The following is a 24,992-nucleotide window of genomic DNA, read 5'->3' on the forward strand; positions in this document are numbered from 1 at the left end:
ACCATTAAAACCCATTACCAAATGGTATTCATTACATAGTAGGACATATTAAGAACACCGGTCCTTAATGGTATCCACTAAACATAACATGCACCCAATAGAAGGCAAGAAATTACTAGTAGAGACTCACAGGGACCATTACAGTTTCCATTAAAACCCAACACAATTCCCATTATAATCATTACAAGTTTTATGAAGTTTTTTTTTGTTCTCTTCAACACCCCCCCTCCAACTAAATAATGTAGTATTTGAATGCATAGATTTGTTAATAGGAACCCCAAACCCCTGCTGCAGCCCCAAACTACCATGCCGATGATTACTTCGAGTAAATGAACAAAATCAGCCACACACGAAATAATCACGTAATAATTATTATTAACTGAACATCTTTTCATAAAAATCCATGTTCATTCATTCTCTTCATTTTAGCTCAAGAAAGAACTTGTATGAAATATACATAAAATGTTATATCCTTAAAAAACTAAACAAAAATAACAACAAAAACATTCCATAGCACACAGATGATCTTCTGAAGGATCTTCCCAATTCAGACAACCCATCTCTCAGTCCTTAGTTCGACCTTGTGGACCAGGCCCTCCCCGATGATACGGAAATCCTGCACAATGGCCTCTATGTTAGGGACAGTAATGGCCACATCTTCAGTCACGTCCACTCGTCTGGCTTTCATCAGAGAAGTCTAAAGGAGGGCAGAAAGTGGGCTACACTGTAACAGACAGAATTACTACACAGGTCTTTCGGAATGAAATGCATTTCGTACTAACCTTGAACGGCTGAGGCTGGAAAGCTTTGGGTTTCCACAGCACTGCAATCACAGTTCCTCCATAAGGGTCGTTGAAAAATAGCGCCAGATCCCCATATGCATCCTGAGAGAACATTGCGAAACGATGTGATCAGTGACAGAGAACAGATCCTTGGTTCAGAAGCAGTACCAATAGACTTGAGGTTGGACACGAACGTATATTTTTGTGCCTGAGTAAAAGGAAATAACTCACAGGAAGTATTAGTAATGGAAAGAATGAAAAAATGAATTAATTCATTAATCTATCCATCAATCTGTTAACATCTTTTGGAGCAATAAAGGCTCGACAAGTGCCAACAATGCGGTACACACTGCTAAAACCACATCCGACAGTTGTTTTGGTTTATCAGAACCTTAACACTGATTCATGGTTGTTGACCAAAGCTGCCATGTAACAGGAAGGACTATAAGGAACCAACCCTGAGCTCAGACAGATACAGTTTCACAGGATCAAAATCCACGACAGGGAAAGCCCCTCCTGAGCTCACTGCGTCCCCATCCAGGGTGCCTGGGTGACAGGTGGTATTAGGAGGGTCCACAGCTCTGGACAGCAGTGGGACCTGTTTAGGTCTGAGGTCGATCAGAACATCATAGGCCTCCAGCGGGGGTCGAAACACCACCTGAAACAGAGAAACACTATACTAACCCCTGATCAATCAGATAAACTCTGATTTTAAGATTAGTAGCAATAACACTAACCCGGATGTCTTGTTTTTGGTTGGGGTTGATGAGCTGGGCCTCCAGTACCCGCAGGCTTTCTGCTGCAACCAACACGACACGCTGGAGCATCTACAGAGAAAAGATGAATTTTAGGCATAATAAAAAAAAAAAAAATTTAAGTGTCAATTTTCTGTGTTTTTTCTCTTGAAAAATGGCCGAAAGCACAGTTATTGATTAATTTCAGACAAAACATCTCGGTGCCCAAAATGTGCCTGAATTTTGGTGTCTTACATTCTCCTCTGAAAGTATTGGAACGGCAAGGCCAATTCATTTGATTGTGCTGTGCACCAGAGGTGTTTGAGATCAAAAGATGGATATGAGGAGAGAGTTTTTCAGGTGAGCGAAAGTATAGGAACAAATAAGTCGAAGTAAACACCACTTAATATTTGGTTTTACATCCCCTGCTTGCAATAACTGCGTTGATCCTGCGACACACTGACATCACCAAATTGTTGGTTTCTTTCAGGTGTTTGTCTTGAAGGATTTCTCACTTCAGTCTCCTCATCAGGCGGTGAAATGCTCCTCAACTGGGTTCAGTCTTTAACCTTACCCCACACCCAACAATTTGGTGATGTCAATGAGTCACAGGCTTGATGCAGTTACTGTAAGTAAGGGATATGCAACCAAATATTAGGTGTTATTTACTTCAAGACTAATCTGTTCCTATACTTTTGCTCACCTGAAAATTGGGTGGTCTGATACTAGAAGGTTCTAGGTACCTAGGTGTAAATACCAGGAAATAAAAGCTGAAATCTTGAACTCTCGTCTCATAGCCACCTTTTGATCTCAAACCTAAATGCCTTTGGTGTATTGCACCAAAAAAAACGAATTGGCCTTGGCGTTCCAATAGTTTCGGAGGGGACTGTATGTTATCTTTACAATTATTTGATTATTATAGATCTAGCCACAACATTACACATGCATTTTTAATGTCTTCTTCACAAACCTGAACAGAAGGTCCCTCTTTGGTCCAAATGGAGACATTCTTATCATTGGGAGTGGCGATAAACATCACGGGCAAAGATTCCCTCGATGCCAGGAAGTGATTTTTGATTTCGGTGTAGTCCGAAGCTACAGCAGAGAGGAAGGGGAAAAGAAAAAGAAAAAAAAAAGAGAAAAAAAAAGAATGAAAACTAAAGCCAGACAGCAAAAGAGTAAATCTAGGTTTTTACGGTGCTGACCTATGAGTTTGTCGTTGAGGTTGACCACCAGAGGGTTGTTCTTCCAGTCGAAAGTGGAGAGCAGATGAAGGAAGCGAAGGAGACCAACCTGAGGAGAACTGAAGAAAAAGACGATCAAGATCATCTTCAGCGAAAAGCAGAATACGGAGAAACAGGGAGAGTATGTGGAATGATTACCTCGGAGGGGTGAAGGGAGCCGGCTGTAGGAAGAGCGAGGCTACCAGCAGATCAGCTGCCTCCTCTATTATATCTCCACTGAAGAACTGTGCAGCCAGCCAGCGTTTGGCCAGACGGCAAACTGCGCTGAAACATGGCTGCTGCTGCTGCAGACTGACAACACGAACCACATACAAGGGACTTGATAATACTTCAGTGATTCATTTCATATACGACTTCTCAACGACTTACAATACTGTGTAAAAGTCTTAAGCACCCTATTTTTTGGTTTAATATTTTTGTATTTACGACGTCTACATGATCGGGTCAAAAAACGTTTTAGATTCCCAAACATTAGATTTCCAGCACAAAATTAAATGTTAAAAGAAAAATATTTGTATGTCAGTAAAGAAAGCAGCATATTATGCAAGAGACACTTTTAAGACCACCCCCCCCAAAAAAAAATACACCACAATGAAGGCTGTTGGGTTTTGCTGCAAAAATAAGAAGCGACAGTCAAAGTCCGCAGAAGAACCGTGTCTGGTTCTGCAAGATGCTCAATAAAACTTGCAGCTCATTTCCTTATAAAACTGCACTAATTCTACCCGAGCCTACTATTTTTATTTCTTTGTCACACCAAATATTGACTTTCATTTCATTTATTACTGTTTACTCCTCTTTACGGTATTTAGTTATTTCTTTTTAAATGTAAACATTTCATTTCATTATTTTGAAGGCATCGTTGCTCTACAGCATTTCTTTGCATGCGCCTAAAACATTTGCACAGTACTGTATCTGGACTACACAATGCATAGTGTTATAAGCATAATAAGTGCTAAGGCAGCGGGTAGCACATATAAGTGTGAGGTCTTCGTGGTTGCAAGAACTACAATGGTGTGAGTGCATGTGTATGGTGTACCCATGCAGGGTGCTGGTGAGGAAGGGTTTGTGCTGGGTCTCGAGCTCCAGTGCCTGTGCTTCTGCGTTATCTCGCTGAATCAGCATGCCCTCGGCGGTCACGCTTTCCCTCAGCACCTGCGGCTCTCGGTGGTACGCTACTTGGATGCGGAACACCAGTCCGTCCTGTACAGAAGTCCAAAAAAAAACAAAACATTTAGGCTCAATTATGTTAAACACTACCATAATTCAAACAATCTGACAAAACCTTTGTTAGTCACCTTCAATTTGTCTAGTCATAGAAATATAGAAAGGAAATCTTAAAAGGTGTAGTTTGTGTTTTAAGGGGGATTCTAGACCTGTTATAATCGTATAATTTCATGAAACACGCCATTTAATTATGATTAGGCTTTAGTACTCCCTAGACCCATTATAATTGGCACTTCATGATGCTTCCATACACTGAATCCCACTAATTTCAGTTTTATGTTTACATTCTTCTTAAAAAAAAAAAAAATTAGCTCCACCTCAATCATAACAGAACTACATGCCTCCACCCGTTTTCTTCACCCGTATCCATAGATTCAATAGTAATGGTTTTCATTACAGCTGCCTTTCCATTACCTTACACACAACCGAAATCGAGGAAATAAAACCTTTTAATTAATGCAAAATTTTCTAGTAGATATACAATGTAATAATAAAAATAATATAGAAATACAACGTAATAATGCTAATAGAAATACAATGCAACACACACGTTACCTTCCACACGTCCAGGTGTGTAGGTAAGGGCCGGCACGCGTAGCCGTGCTCCTGTTTGAGCAGCTCTCCGAGCCGGATGTGGAAGGCTGCTTTAATATGGCGGATTGCTAAGCGGTCACTAGGCCACTTTCCACTCCCTTCCATGTGACAGATCACTAATGAAAAAACGACAAATACGAAGAAAACCTGTAGCGCTATAGGTACACAGTATGTTGTCTTTAGGCGTGTTTCCACGCAGATGAATGAACTTTGAGTAACTAAAGGGTTCCGATTTGCTTTGTTGCTCGAATATGCTGCTTTATTAAATCACTGGTTAGATTAACACAGACAGATACCGCAGGGGAAGAGTGTTAATCACTCTGTACTGCTTTCTGTACAATTATTACAACTAGGTGAAACCAGACCAGTAACCCAGCGGTTACAGAAACCCAGCGGTTACAGGTCTGTAGTACCTTTTCTGCAGCAGGAACTAAGAATTGCCACTAAATATGGCTCAAGAACTAAAACTGACTCTGGATTCTTTGCTGGAAACATGCTTAACGTTCCTGAAAATGTTCTTGTGCTGGTTTGGTCTGATACTTATGAACAACAACAACCAGGCTAAAATATTGCCATTATGATTTCTTAACTCTTGACGTGGACATAGAAAATATCTACCTTACCTTTTATAGGAGTGATATAATAAGGGCAAGGCTTGTCCTTCTGTGGAACCAAAGCACGGCAAGTCTTCTCCCTATCAAAATACGAGTAGGCCAGCTTTACTGGGACAGGAGGAAACACCTATACAGGGAGAAGGCACATTAAAACACAGTAAAGGAAGTGACTGTACATTTCAAGCAGTAGTGCAAGTAGTAACGCAGAGGTGTGGATGTGTGGTAACCTGTGTGTATCTGAGAGCTGGGTGAGCACCCTGCACTGATGTGATGGACAGAGGCAGACCCTCCAGCTTCCACAGCTTCCTGCTTAGATCATCGAAGCACTGAACCACTTTCAGACTCTCCTCTTCTCCCGTTCTGCCCTCCTGAGCAACAGCAGTAATAACATTAATAGTGTATTGCTCCCGAAAACTCACAATACATGGAAGACTTCAAAGAACAATACACTATTGTCAACATCATCATTACTAATATTAGTAATAGTATTATACCACAACCAATACATGTAAAAAATAAATTCAACTTATTTACAATCGCATTTTCTCCAACTAATTAATATTTATTCTACTAGCAGTTATTAACGTTTGTGCTAGATTGCTACTTTTATCGTCCTTCAGTCTTATTCTGTTCTCTCGCAGGCATCCATCCAAAACTGACTCAACCTGTCTACCCAACCATGGATTTATCCATCCATATATACAACCACATGTCTACCAATGAGCCATCCATGTATACACTTTATGGCCAAAAGTATGTGGACACAAATCCATCCATACACCCAAGAATCCATTTTTCCATCAAATAACGAATCCATCCACTAATCCATCAATGAATCTATCCATAGAGCCACTGATTCATCTGTCCATCCATCAATGAAACATTCCATCCATCCATCAACAAATATATCCATCCATAGACCCACTGATTCATCTGTCCATCCATCAATGAAACATTCCATCCATCAAACAACTAAACCCATCCATCCATACATCAACAACTAAACCCTCCATCCATCAACAACTAAACCCATCCATCCATCCATCAACAACTAAACCATCCATCCAATCAACTAAACCCATCCATCCATCAATCAACAACTAAACCCATCCATCCATCCATCAACTAAACCCATCCATCCATCCATCAACAACTAAACCCATCCATCCATCCACAACTAAACCCATCCATCCATCCACAACTAAACCCATCCATCCATCCATCAACAACTAAACCCATCCATCCATCCATCAACAACTAAACCCATCCATCCATCCATCAACAACTAAACCCATCCATCCATCCATCCATCAACAACTAAACCCATCCATCCATCCATCCATCAACAACTAAACCCATCCATCCATCCATCAACAACTAAACCCATCCATCCATCCATCAACAACTAAACGCATCCATCCATCCATCCACAACTAAACGCATCCATCCATCCATCCATCCATCCATCCATCCATCAACTAAACCCATCCATCCATCCAACAACTAAACCATCCATCCAATCAACTAAACCCATCCATCCATCAATCAACAACTAAACCCATCCATCCATCCATCCATCAACTAAACCCATCCATCCATCCACAACTAAACCCATCCATCCATCCACAACTAAACCCATCCATCCATCCATCAACAACTAAATCCATCCATCCATCCATCAACAACTAAACCCATCCATCCATCCATCCATCAACAACTAAACCCATCCATCCATCCATCAACAACTAAACGCATCCATCCATCCATCCATCCATCAACTAAACCCATCCATCCATCCATCCAACAACTAAACCATCCATCCAATCAACTAAACCCATCCATCCATCAATCAACAACTAAACCCATCCATCCATCCATCAACTAAACCCATCCATCCATCCACAACTAAACCCATCCATCCATCCACAACTAAACCCATCCATCCATCCATCAACAACTAAATCCATCCATCCATCCATCAACAACTAAACCCATCCATCCATCCATCCATCAACAACTAAACCCATCCATCCATCAACAACTAAACCCATCCATCCATCAACAACTAAACCCATCCATCCATCCATCCATCAACAACTAAACCCATCCATCCATCCACAACTAAACCCATCCATCCATCAACAACTAAACCCATCCATCCATCCATCAACAACTAAACCCATCCATCCATCCATCAACAACTAAACCCATCCATCCATCCATCCACAACTAAACCCATCCATCCACAACTAAACGCATCCATCCCATCCATCCATCAACTAAACCCATCCATCCATCCAACAACTAAACCATCCATCCAATCAACTAAACCCATCCATCCATCAATCAACAACTAAACCCACCCATCCATCCACAACTAAACCCATCCATCCATCCATCCACAACTAAACCCATCCATCCATCCATCCACAACTAAACCCATCCATCCATCCATCCACAACTAAACCCATCCATCCATCCATCCATCCATCCATCAACTAAACCCATCCATCCATCCAACAACTAAACCATCCATCCAATCAACTAAACCCATCCATCCATCAATCAACAACTAAACCCATCCATCCATCCATCCACAACTAAACCCATCCATCCATCCACAACTAAACCCATCCATCCATCCACAACTAAACCCATCCATCCATCCATCAACAACTAAATCCATCCATCCATCCATCAACAACTAAATCCATCCATCCATCCATCAACAACTAAACCCATCCATCCATCCATCCATCAACAACTAAACCCATCCATCCATCAACAACTAAACCCATCCATCCATCCATCCATCAACAACTAAACCCATCCATCCATCCACAACTAAACCCATCCATCCATCCACAACTAAACCCATCCATCCATCCACAACTAAACCCATCCATCCATCCATCAACAACTAAACCCATCCATCCATCCATCAACAACTAAACCCATCCATCCATCCATCCATCAACAACTAAACCCATCCATCCATCCATCCATCAACAACTAAACCCATCCATCCACAACTAAACGCATCCATCCCATCCATCCATCAACTAAACCCATCCATCCATCCAACAACTAAACCATCCATCCAATCAACTAAACCCATCCATCCATCAATCAACAACTAAACCCATCCATCCATCCATCCACAACTAAACCCATCCATCCATCCATCCACAACTAAACCCATCCATCCATCCATCAACAACTAAACCCATCCATCCATCCATCAACAACTAAACCCATCCATCCACAACTAAACGCATCCATCCCATCCATCCATCAACTAAACCCATCCATCCATCCATCCAACAACTAAACCATCCATCCAATCAACTAAACCCATCCATCCATCAATCAACAACTAAACCCATCCATCCATCCATCAACTAAACCCATCCATCCATCCACAACTAAACCCATCCATCCATCCATCCACAACTAAACCCATCCATCCATCCATCCACAACTAAACCCATCCATCCATCCATCAACAACTAAACCCATCCATCCATCCATCCATCCACAACTAAACCCATCCATCCATCAATCAACAACTAAACCCATCCATCCATCAATCAACAACTAAACCCATCCATCCATCAATCAACAACTAAACCCATCCATCCATCCATCAACAACTAAACCCATCCATCCATCAACAACTAAACCCATCCATCCATCCATCCACTAAACCCATCCATCCATCAATCAACAACTAAACCCATCCATCCATCCATCCATCAACAACTAAACCCATCCATCCATCAACAACTAAACCCATCCATCCATCAACAACTAAACCCATCCATCCATCCACAACTAAACACATCCATCCATCCATCCATCAACTAAACCCATCCATCCATCAACTAAACCCATCCATCCATCCATCCATCCATCAACAACTAAACCCATCCATCCATCCATCAACAACTAAACCCATCCATCCATCAACAACTAAACCCATCCATAGACCCACTGATTCATCTGTCCATCCATCAATGAAACATTCCATCCATCCATCCACATATGATTCACAATCATAAGATATACCTTAACTTTAATGACGTCATCCATTTGTCCTCCCACAAACCGAACACATGACTTTGGAATATCTGCATGACTAAAGAAGGAGAAAACAAATGTAGTAGCACATACAGCACACTTTGTAAAAAAAAAATTAAAAATGAATAAAAAAAAATAAAAAAATAAAATCTCTTTCTGCTGTTGTGGACATACAGTTCCAGTAAGTGGGTGATGATCTTCAGCAGGACATGCCTCCTCTGGCAGGTGGAGGACCCAGTCCACAGCACTGCCTCAGTGATGGCTCCATCCTGAAAGCGCCTCAGCTCTGAACGAGAACCCCACAGCTGCCGGAACTCGGCTGCCTGCACAAGAGCTAAGGCTTACCTTCTGTAAAACGCTTTTATTTAACACACACTACAGGAATACTTTGCTTAGTTTTACCTCAGGGCTATCTGCTGCAGGTCCTCTCTCCAGAACCGAGAGTGCACGCTCAGGGTTCAACAGCAGTCCGATGGACACAGGCGGCTGGTCTTTGTGCATAGGGGGTTCACCATACACTGACCACTACACAAAACAAGAGAGAAACAAGTATGACATTATATAGACCATAAATAAGAATGTTGGAAAGATCAGGCCATAATGTTCATGAGGGACTAGTGATGGTTGCTGAAAGGTTATGTCCATCATTCAATGTGCAACATATACAAACAACAGAGAGAGAGGAGGGGGGAAAACACACAAAAAAACAACCACCACACAGAAAAATAATAAAAATCCACAATAACAAGGGAATACGTTTCTTTTTTTTCCTTTTAAAATGGACCTGGATGTGCTCTTTATGCATAATTTATGTCAGTGGTCCTTACCTCAGGGTCTTGAGGAAGAGAGTAAGCCAGAAGGTGGATCCTGTCCGAGAGTCCTCGCTGCAGAAGAGACAAGATGAACGGGAGCACAGCAAGAACGTAGTTCCCGCTGTGGTCCATGAGACTGCTGAGGAGACTCAGCTTTTTACAGGCGGCTTGCATTTTCACCAAATCATTCAGTCTGAGGGAAAAACACAGAACCTTTAGCTTGAACGTAATAACAACCTAAGCAAATTAGCCATCAGTGCCAGAGGAGCTCCAGAGATAATATGAAATAGCCAGCACTGCCAGGCTCTGGGTTACTGATCAGAAGGTCAGGGGTTCAAGCCCCAGCACTACCAAGCTGCCACTGTTGGGCCCTTGAGAAAGGCGCTTAACCCTCTCTGCTCCAAGAGCGCCGTATCATGCACTCGGACCCCAGCTTCCTAACAGGCTGAGGTATGCGAAGAAAACAATCCCACTGTGCTGTAATGTATATGTGATCAATAAAGAGTCATTCATTAAATGGTCGGACACTCACTGATAGACATTGTCATATGTCCTGAGCATGGGTTTGGGGGTCATAAGTAGAGCCTGGAAACCATCTAGGGTGGGATCATCCCAGAACTGGAGGGACAGAGATGCCTCATGTTGGATCTGTGGACCAATCAGAACGCTTTAAATGACAAAGAACACGAAGGTCATTTTCTTGATACCATGTATACGCAAACATTCAGAATGACGCTCTTAAAATGCTGACCCGTTTATAGGTGCAAGCCGTCATGTCTGCGCACATGTTAAGGTGGCCAGAGGGATCCACAAACACCACTTGGAAAGCAGTTTGGAACTCGGGCAGAGAAGGCTAATGATGAAGGAGAGAGGCACTTACTTCATAGTGTAAAGAGAAGAAAACAGAAAGATTGATCAGTATAGATAATATACTGTATTAGAGGGATGATTGCTCACTGCTTTTGAATCTGGGTTTTTTGCCAAGGTAATACCATTCTCAGTCAAGTCTGTGGAAGCTGAAGGGGGAAGAAAGAAAAAAAAAAAATCAGTGTAATCAGTGGAGGCTGGTATAAATGGGCTAGCAGGGCCACGCTTGTCACAGTAATATATACAGAATGGTATGAAGAAGTGAGGCAGGGGCTGAAACGTCCTCTTGATTTGATCTCCACGATGACTGACGAGCTGCATGTCCAATTCAATCACGGGTGAAATGAATGTGAACGAGGTGGATTATTTACATGACTTTGGAAGAGAAACTAAAAGTAGAGATAGACTGATAGACAGGATGTCCAATCAAATTACAGAACCATAAGTCTGTTTGCCATGGCTGCTTTTCAGAGGAAACATGGTATTTGTCCAGTACAGCACTGCTCACAGAGACGCAAATGCCTGCCTATCTTTCTAGAAGTGTGTATAATAGTTTGTGTTTCTTATTATGCCATCAGTGAGACCTTGTGATATACATGCTCTTTTTCGAGCTATTGACAAATGTCGGATTTTAGCCCTCTGAAGTAATATCACGACCAGCCGTCACTGAATCGAACACGTAAAACCGTAAGCGTCGAACCTGAAGAAAAACAGGCCACTCATAGCAAGCGCGGACTTACCTATGAAATGCAGTGCATTTCTGAGCAGCTGGTAGGCGTTCATGGATTTACCCACTTTATGTGTGGACAGAAGATAAGACAGCAGCATGGAGGCCAAGAATCCTCCAAAACACCCAGCACCCTAAAGAAACATTAAAAAAAAACAATCCCCATTTACTGTAATCCTCCTCAGCAGGTCTACTAGCAATACCAGACATGAACTTTAGCACCACGTGAGGAAGAGTCTTTAAATCACATTTCCCCTAAGCTCTGGAATTCATTTCCACATCACATCTGCAACTGGGAAACCATTTCAAGATTCAAAAGTTCTTTAAAAACTCATCTCTTGAGGCTTGCATATTCTCTGTGACATGGTTACATAATACTTAATTATAATGTATTTATTATTATTATTAACACAAATGAGGCTAACAACAGCATACACACACTCACAAGACTTTACTTACCTGATCTAGCTCCCTCTGTCTGAGCCACACTTTGAGCAGAGCCACACCATCTCGAAAGGCAGGGCACTGATCACAGTGCACACTGAGGAACTGCAGGTGTGAGCGAGGGAGGTGATCCCCCACTACCGTACTGTTATACTGAGGAGTAGGAGGCTCACTGCTTCCTAAAACAATCAAACAAACACAACAAACTGTTAAAGACTTCAAGTAAAAAGAACATAATATGCTGACTCATTCTCCAAAAAAAAAAAAAAAAGTTACCTTGCGCAGCATTTTGGCCGGTATACCAGGCTGTCCGGATGTTGTTCTTCTGCGGATGGAAGCGGCTTGGTTTGAGGAAGTCCGGAGGTGGGATGGCGTGAATTCTCAACACCATGCTGTTGCTGTCCTTACCTACAGGCACACAGCCAGCTTTGTATAACGTGGCTTAATACTTTTACGAATACATTCACACACCAAGTCCAAGTTGTTGGTCACCTTACCTTGGTCTACAGTATACCTGGCACTAGTCTAAACAGGTCAACCTCCTGAAAGTGACCAAAGAACAATGCTCCTCCCCGACATAAACGATCAAAGTAGAGGCAACATTAGCAAATCACTAACCTAACCACATATCAGGTACGGATCAGATTTTATATAGTACACACGCAGGGGTGCCGAGGTGATCTTCACACAAAGAAGAAACAGTCAAAATTCTGTCATTTTTACCTGGTGTGCATGAAGCTGATGAAATTCAGATTTCATCCAAAGAAAAGGAGGAGGGGGAAAAAAAAAACAAAAACACAACAAATAAACATTTTTCAGCCCCATAGTGCGATATGCCATGGTGCATTTAAAATCTCTAATCCTACGTTTTGTAGTTTCCACTGCCAACTGAGCCACACCATAACAAAATACCCATACTGAATTTAGTTACCCCTTTTCGCCTGGGGACCCAACAAACCCAGTCGCTATTAGTCATCGGTCGAGTCAGACTTCTATTTTAAAAATAAATAAATAAATAAATAAAAATACAAAAAAATTAAATAATAAAAAAAAATCTAAAAAGGCACCAACAGCAATTCACACTGGACATTATGGAAGAAGATTTTTCACTAGCCTGTTAGTTTTTTTTTTTTTTAAAACACTATTTATTTTCTTGCTGCTGTATTTACCTTAATATATGACATGTATATCTCGTTACAATTGTTTTGTGTCCCATAATCCGTCTTTCATATCGGCTAAATCCCAAATAGATTCTTATTCCCTGCGTTTGCTCACTACGCAGGTTTAGATGCACTGCACTTATATACCCCTAGAATGCCATTCAGATGCAGCCACATAAATATACAAAAATGTCTGCACTTCACATTCCCTCAGTTTTCAATAAGATTAAATAATAGGCACACTTGTGCCTTGCTGTGCTTTCTGACTTTACAACAGACCAACAAACTTCCAAAGGACTCTCTTTACCATCAGAGGGTGTAGAGGAAAGAGCCTACCTGAAGGTGTGACAAGCAGGAGTGGGCGGAGCCGGTTGCCATGGAGGCATGAATAATGCAGTGGGCCCACTAACGGCGAGGTGGAAAGGTGCTGTGCCAGTCCTGCCAGGTACAGAGCTCGCTTTCGAGAGTACCTCTGGTTTATGCTATCCATCGGGTGCAGGATGCTCTAAGAGAAAGCAACGTAACCGCACTTATGAATTTTCTTGAAATGATCACGACAGAAAGTGGTGATCATACTGGTCTTTATTATGAGCATTATAGAAGACTAGCTTCACATTCTAAGAAGAGTGCATGACCTACATGATCGAATTGTTAAAATGAGAATCCTTTCATTAATTCTAAGAATTTTTTTTTTTTTTTTTTTACAGGAACTACAACTTACAGCAGGAATCGTGACCGCCAGATCAACAGAAACTCTTGGCTTGATGCAAGTTCCCAGAGGATAACTCCCAATCAGGTCCACAGAGTCAGGTGGCTCCATGTGGAACTTGCCCTTAGACTCCTCAGAAACCAGGACGAATGGGACATCAATTCCCGACTCTGATAACCAAGACAAGTCTGACAACTAGACAAAAGACAAAAAAGCAGCTTAAGCGAATACGGTGACGACATGAAGACTCAAGAATAACAATAGTAAAGTCTGGCTCCGACAAACAGAGCTCTAAACACTGGGTACTGACTTCCACTACTGGAGTTTCAGGGACAGATTTCAGAAGATCAGTGATTTGCTGTATGAAGGAATCCATCTGTCTCTTCCTGCGCTCACTCAGTGCCACCTCCTTGAGCAGTTCCTCCATCTGCGGGCCAAATAAAATAAAAACATAGGAAGGTCACATTCATGTTACATGCATGACCAGTAAAGTACCATAAATACCAGATCACTTGCAGCAACTTGTAATATCAACCTTACTACAATAAAAAGTTCTTAAATTAGAACAGCTCACACCAACACAACAAGCTGAAACCCCATGTGTTGTTTATTTTAACATTTGTACTATGGCAGTGTAATAACATAGACGGATTATGTTTGATACAGGCCAACAGAAAGAATCGTGACATGTGCTGCTATTTGCTCAGTGAAAGATATTGTCCTCATAAGTGGACGGCGTTGATAGGTTGTGAGACCAACACTTTTGCACTTCCTCTGAATTTCAACACCAAAATGTGACTTAAGATAACCAACTTTTCAAACTGGGACCAAATGAATGTCTCTCAAATGGCCAATTTTATTTTTTTTTTTAAACTCCCAATCCTAAAAATGGTATTCGATGGTGCGACTTCTTTGCGCACATGTATTCTCGCTGTAAATTCTGGATGAAAAAGAACAGGTCGACCGTCAAAAGCATCCGAAAGCTGTGCTAACCTGCATTTTGAGCAGACTGCAGTGAAACAGACTCTCTGCCTCCTTCAGCTGGTTGAGCTCCTCCACAGTAGGGGCTTTGTACAACTCTCCTTTAGAGAGTTTCAGTGGGCGAAGGACACCATCCTCCCCAAGTGGTGTACTTGCTGTCTTTTTGGATCCTTTGGGTTTCTTTGCACTTTCCTCTTCGTCCTCTGATGGGTGCAATGTTTCCATCTGTGATGCAGTCAGTACATAAGTCAGAAAAGCACAACAACAGAGGGTAATGTTCCTATAATCCTATAAAAGTGTAACTGCTATCCCATTTACATGCCTTTTATAAAGTAATATCGATTGGATGAGTTCATTGTGAATATACAGAGGCAGGGGAAAACACCAAGTTATCATGCACACTAGTATTAGCTGACTAAACTAGAGCAAAACCGTACATGGGAAGAAATAAAAGTATCAAACCTTATTTTCCAGATCTTCAGCTTTTGCAGTATTTTTTCTCTTCATGTTAACCCGTGAATAAAGTCAATACTTTGTAATAAAATCCAAAACAATGCATTGATTGATGCCGGGTAACCACTGCAATTGGAAATTCTCACATGGAGAACATGCGGCACACAAACTAGCGCTGTCGTGTTGTAAACTGTGATTGGTCCGTTATCCTTATTTTCCGTTTACCATTGGTGGAAAAATATTAGTCCCGCCTACAATCAAGGTTCTTTGAGACTGCAACGGAGCTGCATTTTATTTTAAAGCGCGGGAAATTAGCAGTAAATATGTTGCAGAAAAGCTTGAAAATGTATTTTATTACAACTGCTTTAAACGCGTGTAAAAATTACATCTTTTTTATTTGTTTTTGCGATATACAGTCGTCGCTGGTTGATGACGGAATCATGGTGTGGCGCATGCGCAGTCTGCAGTTGTGCACGGAAGCAGCTGTGCACTGTGGTGAGAATGAAATACAAATGTGTTTATGTTAAGTTAGTCTTTTAGCGTGTCAGAAATAAATAGAGCTGGGGTGGGGGTGTTTAGAAATGTATATTTGTTTTAGTTTAATTGGGTTTTTTTTGTCAGTGAGCTGAATGATACAGCGAATAGTGAATAAAGTTATGTCGTTGTCGTTCTGCAGATAAGTTCTACAGATTTTTACACACAGTCTGATGACACTGATTATTTTCCTTGTGTTGTTATAGACAATGTCAAGTAAAGAAGTCAAATCGGCTCTAAAAAGTGCCAGAGACGCTATCAAAAACAAGGAGTTTAAAGAAGCTCTGAAACACTGCAAGGTGAGACATTTCCCCCAGAAGTGACCACAGTGTTGATGATCCACATGATGATTTATCACCAGTGTTGATGATCCACGTGATGATTTATCACCAGTGTTGATGATCCACGTGATGATTTATCACCAGTGTTGATGATCCACGTGATGACTTATCACCGGTGTTGATGATCCACGTGATGACTTATCACCGGGGTTGATGATCCACGTGATGACTTATCACCGGTGTTGATGATCCACGTGATGACTTATCACCGGTGTTGATGATCCACGTGATGACTTATCACCGGTGTTGATGATCCACGTGATGACTTATCACCGGTGTTGATGATCCACGTGATGATTATCCACGTGATGATTTATCACCGGTGTTGATGATCCACGTGATGATTTATCACCAGTGTTGATGATCCACGTGATGATTTATCACCAGTGTTGATGATCCACGTGATGATTTATCACCAGTGTTGATGATCCACGTGATGATTTATCACCAGTGTTGATGATCCACGTGATGATTTATCACCAGTGTTGATGATCCACGTGATGATTTATCACCATGGTGTTGATGATCCATGTGATGACTTATCACCAGTGTTGATGATCCACGTGATGACTTATCACCACAGTCATAGTGTTTTAATGACACAGTGCATATTGTGCAAAATGAATATATATATGTGTGTGTGTGTGTGTGTGTGTTCCTAAAGGCTGTTCTGAAGCTTGACAAGAATAACTACAATGCTTGGGTGTTTATTGGAGTTGCAGCGAGCGAGCTGGAGCAGCCTGAGCAGGCACAGACAGCCTACAGGAAAGCTGCAGAGCTCGAACCTGAGCAGCTGCTTGCATGGCAGGTTGGTTCTAAATACTGCAATACTAGCTTCATATATTATCCTACTATCTTACATTAGATCCAACGTTTTCCCCGATACGTGTAGCAATTCATAAAACAACGGTAAGAAATATAAACAAATTCAACGAGTTAAAATCAAATATTTGTCAGTAGCTCAATAATGAAGCTATTGAGAGTGAGCAATGCATTATATCACAAGAGTGCATTGATGGCATAATTAGAATGATGTGAGGCAAACTATTACACACAAACACACGTACACTTAAAGTCAGATAATCAGCTGTGTTTGTAACCCTTTTGTTCAAACCAAAAACACTACATTTACGGTCCTGTCGTTTCTTGTTTTGTGTAATTTGTGCTTGAACAATATGTGCTTAGTCCGTCTACTTTTAGTTTCTCCCTGAAAGACATTTTGGGGAGAAGGATGAAAGAGTACATAATCCACGTTGGTGACATTCATTACACCTGCTCTGTCTCACATGCATCTTCTCAGTCACTGCTGATGTCATGTTAAGGATGCATCAGTGACCAAGAAAAACATCAGCCAAAATTGCACTGAAACCTAGCCTGTATAGTGTAAAACTGTATACGGTACCATAACGAAGACGAACTGTATGTCAATGTGGGACAGACTTGTTACTTCTCCAGCAAAGTAAAGCCTGTGTACACAGATCTTTTGTGTGTTGAACACATTTTTATGCATAACAGTGAATCTTCTTATGGATTTCTTTTACAGGGCCTTGCAAACCTGTATGAAAAAAGCGATCAAGCAGACTTCAAAGCCGAGCTGCCCAAAATCTATCAAAAACTCATAACGTTATATGAAACGTGAGTATCCCTGGGTAAGATGTAGAGCTTTTATTATTTAACGTTTATTTCCTCCTGTCGCTTTAACTGTCTGTATTTTCAGTTCAGATAAAGTCAAATGTTTTGACTTGAGCAAGAAGTTGGTGGACATCTATCAGACAGAAAAGAACTACTTACAGGTATGGGAAGGAGAGTCAGATAACCGATGAGGTTATAGTTAGAAATACAATACAAAAACGGTTAGTGTACGAGTTCCATTCAGTAAAAGGAAATTCAGACTTTTATCCTGATATGGATTTGGAAATGGCAGACTTTCAGCTTTTTAATATTTGAATTGAAGAGTGTGCAGGTCTGTTCTTGATATATTTGTCATTGAGAAGCACTGATGGATTGTGGGTAGTTTTATATTCGAGAATGCTTTAAATCAACACTCACTTTCAGCAATGTATTACAATTAATCACAATTTTTTTTTGTCCCTCTGTAATGAATATTTTGTACCAAACAACCACAATGTCTTGTCTGTGACGTGCAGGTGGCGAGGGTTTGGCGGCACCTCATTCAGGTGAGAGAGGCAGAGGATGGGATTGAGACCTTCGAGCTGATTGAGCTATGGAGAGAAATGATCAGGCTGCTCCTGGGCTCAGTGGAACAGCAGGACAACGAGACACAGCAACATGTGAGCTATTATTAAATCGTGTAAACAGGAAGTACTGTATTGATTCGAAATTCTGGTAGATGATGTAGGTACAGATTAAGTCGAAAAACACTGCTACCTCGTTAAGATTCTCTGGCCAACGGTTTAACCTTTTTGAACCCATTTATTGGAACATATTCATGTACAGTGCCTTCCAGTAATATTGGCACCCTTGATAAGTATGAGCAAAGAAGCCTGTGAAAAATTGGCTTTATTGTTTAAACGTTTGATCTGTTGTTCAAAAAAATTCACAAAAAATACTCTGCTCTCATGGATATCAAACAATTGCAAAAACAACACAGGTTTATAAAAAAAAAATCCTTGTTAAATATACACACGTGCAACAAGTATTGGCACTCCTATGAATTCATATGAGAAAAATATATTTGAAGTATATTCCCATTGATTATTTTACATTTTCTTTAGTACACCTGGGTGACTAGGAACAGGAAATTGTTCAGCCATGACTTCCTGTTTCACTGGAGTATAAATATGAGGTAACACATAGGCCAAATTCCCTTAGTCATCCATAACAATGGGTTAGACCAATGAATATCGCTGTGATGTGCGGCAAAAGGTTGTTGAGCTTCACAAAATGGGAAGTGGCTATAAGAAAATAGCACAAGCATTGAAAATGTACATTTCCACCATCAGGGCAATAATTAAGAAGTTCCAGTCAACTGGAAATGTTATGAATCAACCTGGAATTGGACGTGTGTCTGTATCGTCTCAACTCACTGTGAAGAGGACGGTTCAAGTGGCCAAAAACTCTCCAAGGATCACAGCTGGAGAATTGTAGAAGTTAGTTGCATCTTGGGGTCAGAAAGTCTCCAAAACTACAAATCAAAATGACCTACATCACCACAAGTTGTTTGGAGGGGTTTCAAGAAAAAAGCCTCTACTCTCATCCAAAAACAAACTCGAGCGTCTTCAGTTTGCCAGACTCTACTGGAACTTCAAATGGGATCGGGTTCTGTGGTCAGATGAAACCAAAATAGAGCTTTTTGGTAATAAAGACCAGAGGTGGTTTTTACACACACAGAGAGGTAGCCACATGGAAAAGTACCGCATGCCCACGGGTAAATATGTTGGAGGCTCTTCAGTGTTTTGGGTCTGTTTTTCTGCCAGAGGACCTGGACATTTTGTTAGGATACATGGCATCATAGACTATCAAATATCAATAGATATTAAATGAAAACCTGACTTCCTCTGCCAGAAAGCTTCAAATGGGCCGTGGTTGGATCTTTCAGCAGGACAATGATCCAAAACATACATGAAAATCAACACAAATGGTTTACTGACCACAAAATCAAGGTCCTGCCATGACCATCCCAGTGTCCTGACCTGAAAGCCATAGAAAACCTGTGGGGTGAACTGAAGAGGAGAGTCCACCAGTGTGGACCTCGAAATGTGAAGGATCTGGAGAGATTCTGTATGGAGGAACGGTCTCAGATCCCTCGCCATGTATTCTCCAACCTCATCAGGCATTATCGGAGAAGACTCAGAGCTGTTATCTTGGCAAATGGAGGTAGCACAAAATATTGACTAAAAGGGTGCCAATAATTGTTTCACACCTATATTTAACCACAATATTTTTTTGGATAAACCTGTGCTTTGTTTGCAATTGTTTGATATCCATAAGAGCAGAATATTTTTGTGAATATTTTTGAACAAAAGATTAAACAATAAAGAGAATTTTTCACAGCCTTGTTTGCTCATATTTACCAAGGGTGCCAATATTTGCGGAGGGAACTGTACTTAAGTATGTGCGTGTACAAAATATCCATATTCTATTTTCAGCTCCTGTCTGCTTTTGAAAAAGCTCTTCAGCTAACAGAACATGTGCCTAGTGAGGACCATAAACAACTCACCCAAGATTACATTAAATGCCTGTCAAAAGTAAGTACCACCTTTTGCAGCAATATTTCTTTAGTCATGTTGGGTATTGGTTATTCAGTGAAGTACACCTGTAAGTAAACCTGTAATTTCTCTGCCAGCTCCCTCATGAAGTGGTGAAGATGAAGGAGATGTGTGATCTCATGCTGTCCCACTACCCAAAAGACTCGTATCCTCTGGAAGTTCTAGGGAAGCATTATTTACTTTTAGGTAAAGCAAAGCAGTGACTGAAACCTTTGCATGGCAATAACCTCAATCCTAGTAGATAAAACGATTTCGGGCAGATTTATAAAAAAAATAAATTGTGCTTAAGTTCTTCACAAAGAGTCCAAACATGAAAACATTCATCAAAGTTAAATAAAGTTAAATGCTGTTAATGATTGATAAACCTGTGCTGAATCCGTACTGAGATTGTTGCTTTTGTGTCTGATGGTAGATGATTGCAGTGAAGAAGCTGTTAGCTGTTACACTCGTCTCTTGGAGCTGGACCCGGTCAGTTCACTGGCCCACTTTGGTCTGGGTAAAAAAGCTCTCCAGGACAAGAAATATGAGGATGCTATCAAGAGCTTTGGTCTTGGTTAGTATAAGGTTAAACCTTTGTGGCCATAAAATGTAATTGTTTGTGTGGTAGAATATGAACGCGTGAATCTTGGTTATGTTTCGGCTGTACGAAAAGCAACAAAAACCTATAAATGTCCACTTGCACAGGGACACAGTGGCTTAGTGGTTAGCACATTTGCCTGGGTTTGAATCCTGCCTCTGCCTTGTGTGCATGGAGTTTGCATGTTCTCCTCATGCTTCAGGGGTTTCCTCCGGTTTCCTCCCCGAGTCCAAAGACATGCGCTTGTAGGCGGATTGGCATTTCCAAATTGTCCGTAGTGTATGAATGTGTGTGATTGTGTCTTGCGATGGTTTGGCACCTCATGCCCTGAGCTCTCTTGGATTGGCTCCAGGCCCCCTCATATGACCCTGTGTAGGATAAGCGGTACAGAAAATGGATGGATGTCCACTTGCACCCACTTAAACAGAAGTTACTGGTGTTAAAAGTGTTCATTGCCTCATATTGGGAAGGGTAGGGGAACATTGATAATAAACAGACAGTTATTTGTATGAAGTATGTTTGTGGCTTTGTCTGCAGGACTGCAACGGATGCGCTCCAGTGTCATTGGATGGTACAGTCTCGCTCAGGCTGAGCTGAAAATGCACAAATACTCTGATAGTGTGCTGTCCTCCAGCCAAGGTACAACTTGTCTCACAGCTCGTCACTCATGACATCTCACTGGAGTTAAAGGAAAATATGTGTGTGTGTGTGTATATATATATATATATATATATATATATATATATATATACACATATACACGAGTTATAAACATTAATATGCAAGTTATTCAGGGAGAATTTTTCCTTGTGAATGTGAGAGTGACCTCTCTATAATCCTAATGTGCTGATGTGCAACTCCAAGCAGTCCAAAGTGTTTGTGTAATACATGTTAAATTCATTACTGGTTTGTGCCAAACAAATAGAATCAAAAAGGCATGTAATTGAGGCAAATACATTAGCTATTTACTGTGAAATGGAGAATGCTAATAGCCTAATGGCCGAAATGGTTGGTTTACATTGGAAATAATCAATACGGTGGGGCAAACACACTAAATATTTTCGTTGAAAGTTCCTTGAAATGCAGGAGAATACTGAGCTCTTATTTCTCTGTCATCTACGCTGATTGCTAGTTGGTCAGGCTGCTGCCTATTTGAGTAAAGTCTGTACACTGAATCTGTAGACGTTGTATTCTTACACAAGCAGAAGGACTTGACGGTACGGGTGAAATTTGACCCCTTATTTGTTAATACTTTTCTGTGTAATTTCGGATGTATTATTTCACAAGAAAACTGATTTCTAAATCGTCAATCTTCCACCCTTGTGGAAGCAAGTATATTACCAGTCAAAAGTTTAGACACACTCATTCTTTATTTAAAATTTTTCCTCACATTTAATAATAATAATAATAATAATAAAGTCATGAAAACTCTAGAAGAACACAAATGGAACTATGGGAATTATGTTGTGATAAAAAAAATCCAAAATAAATCTAAATAATTTAGTATTTTAGCATTTTCAAAGTAGACACGCTTTTTGCCGAGAATTTCCAGAAATGTATTCTTGGCGTTTTCTCGACCGATTTCTTGAGGAATCTCCCCGAGATGCTTTTTAAACAGTATTAAAGGAGTTCACACCTACGCTGGACATTTATTGGCCGAATATTTATACTCTGTATATATAATAAGTATATATAATACTCATTCCGAATATTTCGCTCCGAGTCGTCCATTAAAAAAATATTTTTTTTGTAAATAAAATGTTGGTTTTCTAATGAAAGAAATGAATATGTCGGCACGATTATATTTTTGTCTACAACACCGATTTCACACATTTAATCATACACCTTCAGATCAAAAGGTTTTTAACATCATGAGAAACATTTCCATCGAGTGTCCACAAACTTTTGACCGGTAGTGTAGATGGCTCTTAGCGAAGTGCCAATCAACATCACAGCTTCAATATACAACCATAATGAACTCGTGTTTCATAAAAGCCTAACACAAAGCATTTGAAAGCACTGTATTTTACATTTCATCCAGTCATGGTCCTGACGATGAAATAAAAACAGTTCTTGAAAGCACACCCGATCTGCATTTAATGCGAGTTGTGCAGGTAAAGTAAAAGCAGTCTTAACTTGGGTGTGTTTCAGGGCTGAAGGGGTGTGCAGGATTTAGTGAAGACTGGACCCAGAAGCTGATCAGAGTAAAGCTGGAGGCGCTGGTGAGAGCTGGAACAGAGCAGAGTGCAGATGAAGCTCTGGGGATCCTTTCTCAGGTGGAGTACTGACTGTTGAATTAGACGCACCCTGGACTCCATGGCCTTCTGTTCTGCTTTCCAGAAGGTCCATATATTTGTTGCGTGACATAAAACTTCTATTTTTCAGATGCCAGACGCTAGCAACGATCCTGCTCTGTTAGTGTTGAAGGGTAGAGCCTATTTACAGAACGGGAAGCTTGAAGAAGCCTTTCAGGTACATCCTGTAAATACGTATCGTGTCTCAGTTTTATTAGCGGTATGTCCTGGAATTACAAACAAAAACAAAAAAAAAAAAACCACTGCATGTTTTTTTAAAGGTGTCTTCTGAGTTGCTGAGCTCGCATCCTGGCTCTGTGGAAGGGTTAACCATAAAGGGACTGACACATAGAGCTAAAAAGGAACACCAGCAGGCAGAGCAATGGTACGTTTTTATTGTTTTTTTCTCAATTTCCCTCAACGTACTGTACGTTATAAAGTTTGTACACACACATTTACATATATATTTGCTGTCTTGTAGTTTTATTGAAGCTGTGTCTCAGAGGCCAGACAGTGGGGAGTTGTATTTCCTACTAGGGCAGCTTTATTGGGACATGGGGGAAGAGACCCGGAGGGACAGGAGCAAAGTTCACACTCATCTGCTGAAGGTGATGTCTTTTTAGTTACATGCCCTCTTTTTGCACTGGGACACTGGGTATCTGCTTGGAATGAATTAGATTACATCCAACCTGTTGTAATCATTTAACGTATAGCTCACTAGACTACATTTCCTCATCACTGCACCTCTAGGCTGCCAAGCTGGATTCCCATCGTGGCTCTGTGTTCCGCTACCTGGGTCACTACTATAGGGGGGTGGCCAAAGACCAGGGCCGAGCTAGAGGCTGCTACAAGAAAGCATTTGAGCTGGACTCCACTGATGCAGAGGCTGGAGCGGCAACTGTAGACCTCAGCATGGAGCAGGGAGACATGGTTAGTGCTCGGAGTGTCCCGCCTCTCGCAGTTCTACCCTTATTGAGGAGCTGATATGGTGTAATTATTAACCCTGTCTATTGTTTAGGACTCTGCTTTAGTAGTTCTTCAGGCAGTGACAGAGATAGCAACTCCTGGTTCAGCTAAATGGGCCTGGATGAGAAGAGGCCTGTATCATCTTAAAGTGGGACAGCATGCGCAGGCTACCGCAGAGTACGCATCGTTCCTATTAACACCTCATGTAAGTATGTCAGACGAAGCTGATATTTCTGAACGTTTTTTTTTGTTCTACAGCCTGCAGGCAGCGTTGCGGGCTGACCCTCAAGACTGGGTGTGTTGGGAGTGTTTAGGTGAGGCCTACCGCAACCGCCACAGCTTTACAGCTGCTCTCAAAGCTTTTGCTAAAGCCCACATGCTGCAGCCCAGCTCCATCTACAGCCTCTACCAGATGGCCTCCATCAAGCAGATTCTGGGCAGGTTCAAAGAGGCGGCAGTGGAGTACCAGCAGATAATAGAAACCGAAGAGTACGTGCCAGCTCTGAAGGGTGGGTGACTATTCCTTTTATTTATTTATTTTTTTTTTTAAATGTAGATCCTGATAATTACATTCTTATTCAGATTTAGCTAAATGATAATTTTGTATTCATTACACTTGTATTGTG

At 41.1% G+C, this 24,992-nt stretch overlaps 2 protein-coding genes across 2 annotated transcripts in view; one reads left to right on the forward strand and one right to left on the reverse strand.

The window, feature by feature from the left end:
• Positions 1–293: 293 nt before the first annotated feature.
• Positions 294–15,793, reverse strand: nol6 (nucleolar protein 6 (RNA-associated)). Its single transcript, XM_053653990.1, has 26 exons — positions 15,435–15,793; positions 14,985–15,197; positions 14,302–14,418; positions 14,004–14,186; positions 13,619–13,787; positions 12,399–12,530; positions 12,138–12,301; positions 11,692–11,812; positions 11,042–11,100; positions 10,836–10,937; positions 10,617–10,732; positions 10,100–10,277; positions 9,675–9,797; positions 9,447–9,595; positions 9,261–9,330; positions 5,420–5,560; positions 5,202–5,319; positions 4,540–4,694; positions 3,797–3,960; positions 2,899–3,051; positions 2,722–2,819; positions 2,487–2,611; positions 1,520–1,609; positions 1,240–1,440; positions 783–884; positions 294–697 (listed from the first exon to the last, which is right to left on the reverse strand). Exons 1-26 carry the CDS (start codon positions 15,477–15,479, stop codon positions 548–550), a joined length of 3,438 nt encoding a protein of 1,145 aa, XP_053509965.1. The 5' UTR covers positions 15,480–15,793; the 3' UTR covers positions 294–547.
• Positions 15,169–24,992, forward strand: part of skic3 (SKI3 subunit of superkiller complex) — a 30,481-nt gene continuing 20,657 nt past the window's right edge. Inside the window, exons 1-18 of the mRNA XM_053653982.1 lie at positions 15,169–15,243; positions 15,842–15,920; positions 16,166–16,258; positions 16,965–17,108; positions 17,844–17,935; positions 18,018–18,093; positions 18,448–18,591; positions 20,410–20,508; positions 20,607–20,715; positions 20,942–21,082; positions 21,644–21,745; positions 23,258–23,382; positions 23,492–23,578; positions 23,682–23,785; positions 23,882–24,008; positions 24,151–24,330; positions 24,419–24,543; positions 24,625–24,875. Coding sequence (XP_053509957.1) covers positions 15,179–15,243; positions 15,842–15,920; positions 16,166–16,258; positions 16,965–17,108; positions 17,844–17,935; positions 18,018–18,093; positions 18,448–18,591; positions 20,410–20,508; positions 20,607–20,715; positions 20,942–21,082; positions 21,644–21,745; positions 23,258–23,382; positions 23,492–23,578; positions 23,682–23,785; positions 23,882–24,008; positions 24,151–24,330; positions 24,419–24,543; positions 24,625–24,875 — 2,143 coding nt within the window. The 5' untranslated portion in view covers positions 15,169–15,178. The remainder of the gene's footprint in view (positions 15,244–15,841; positions 15,921–16,165; positions 16,259–16,964; positions 17,109–17,843; positions 17,936–18,017; positions 18,094–18,447; positions 18,592–20,409; positions 20,509–20,606; positions 20,716–20,941; positions 21,083–21,643; positions 21,746–23,257; positions 23,383–23,491; positions 23,579–23,681; positions 23,786–23,881; positions 24,009–24,150; positions 24,331–24,418; positions 24,544–24,624; positions 24,876–24,992) is intronic.

Source organism: Ictalurus furcatus, chromosome 22 (genome assembly GCF_023375685.1).
Source record: "Ictalurus furcatus strain D&B chromosome 22, Billie_1.0, whole genome shotgun sequence".
NCBI lineage: Eukaryota > Metazoa > Chordata > Actinopteri > Siluriformes > Ictaluridae > Ictalurus > Ictalurus furcatus.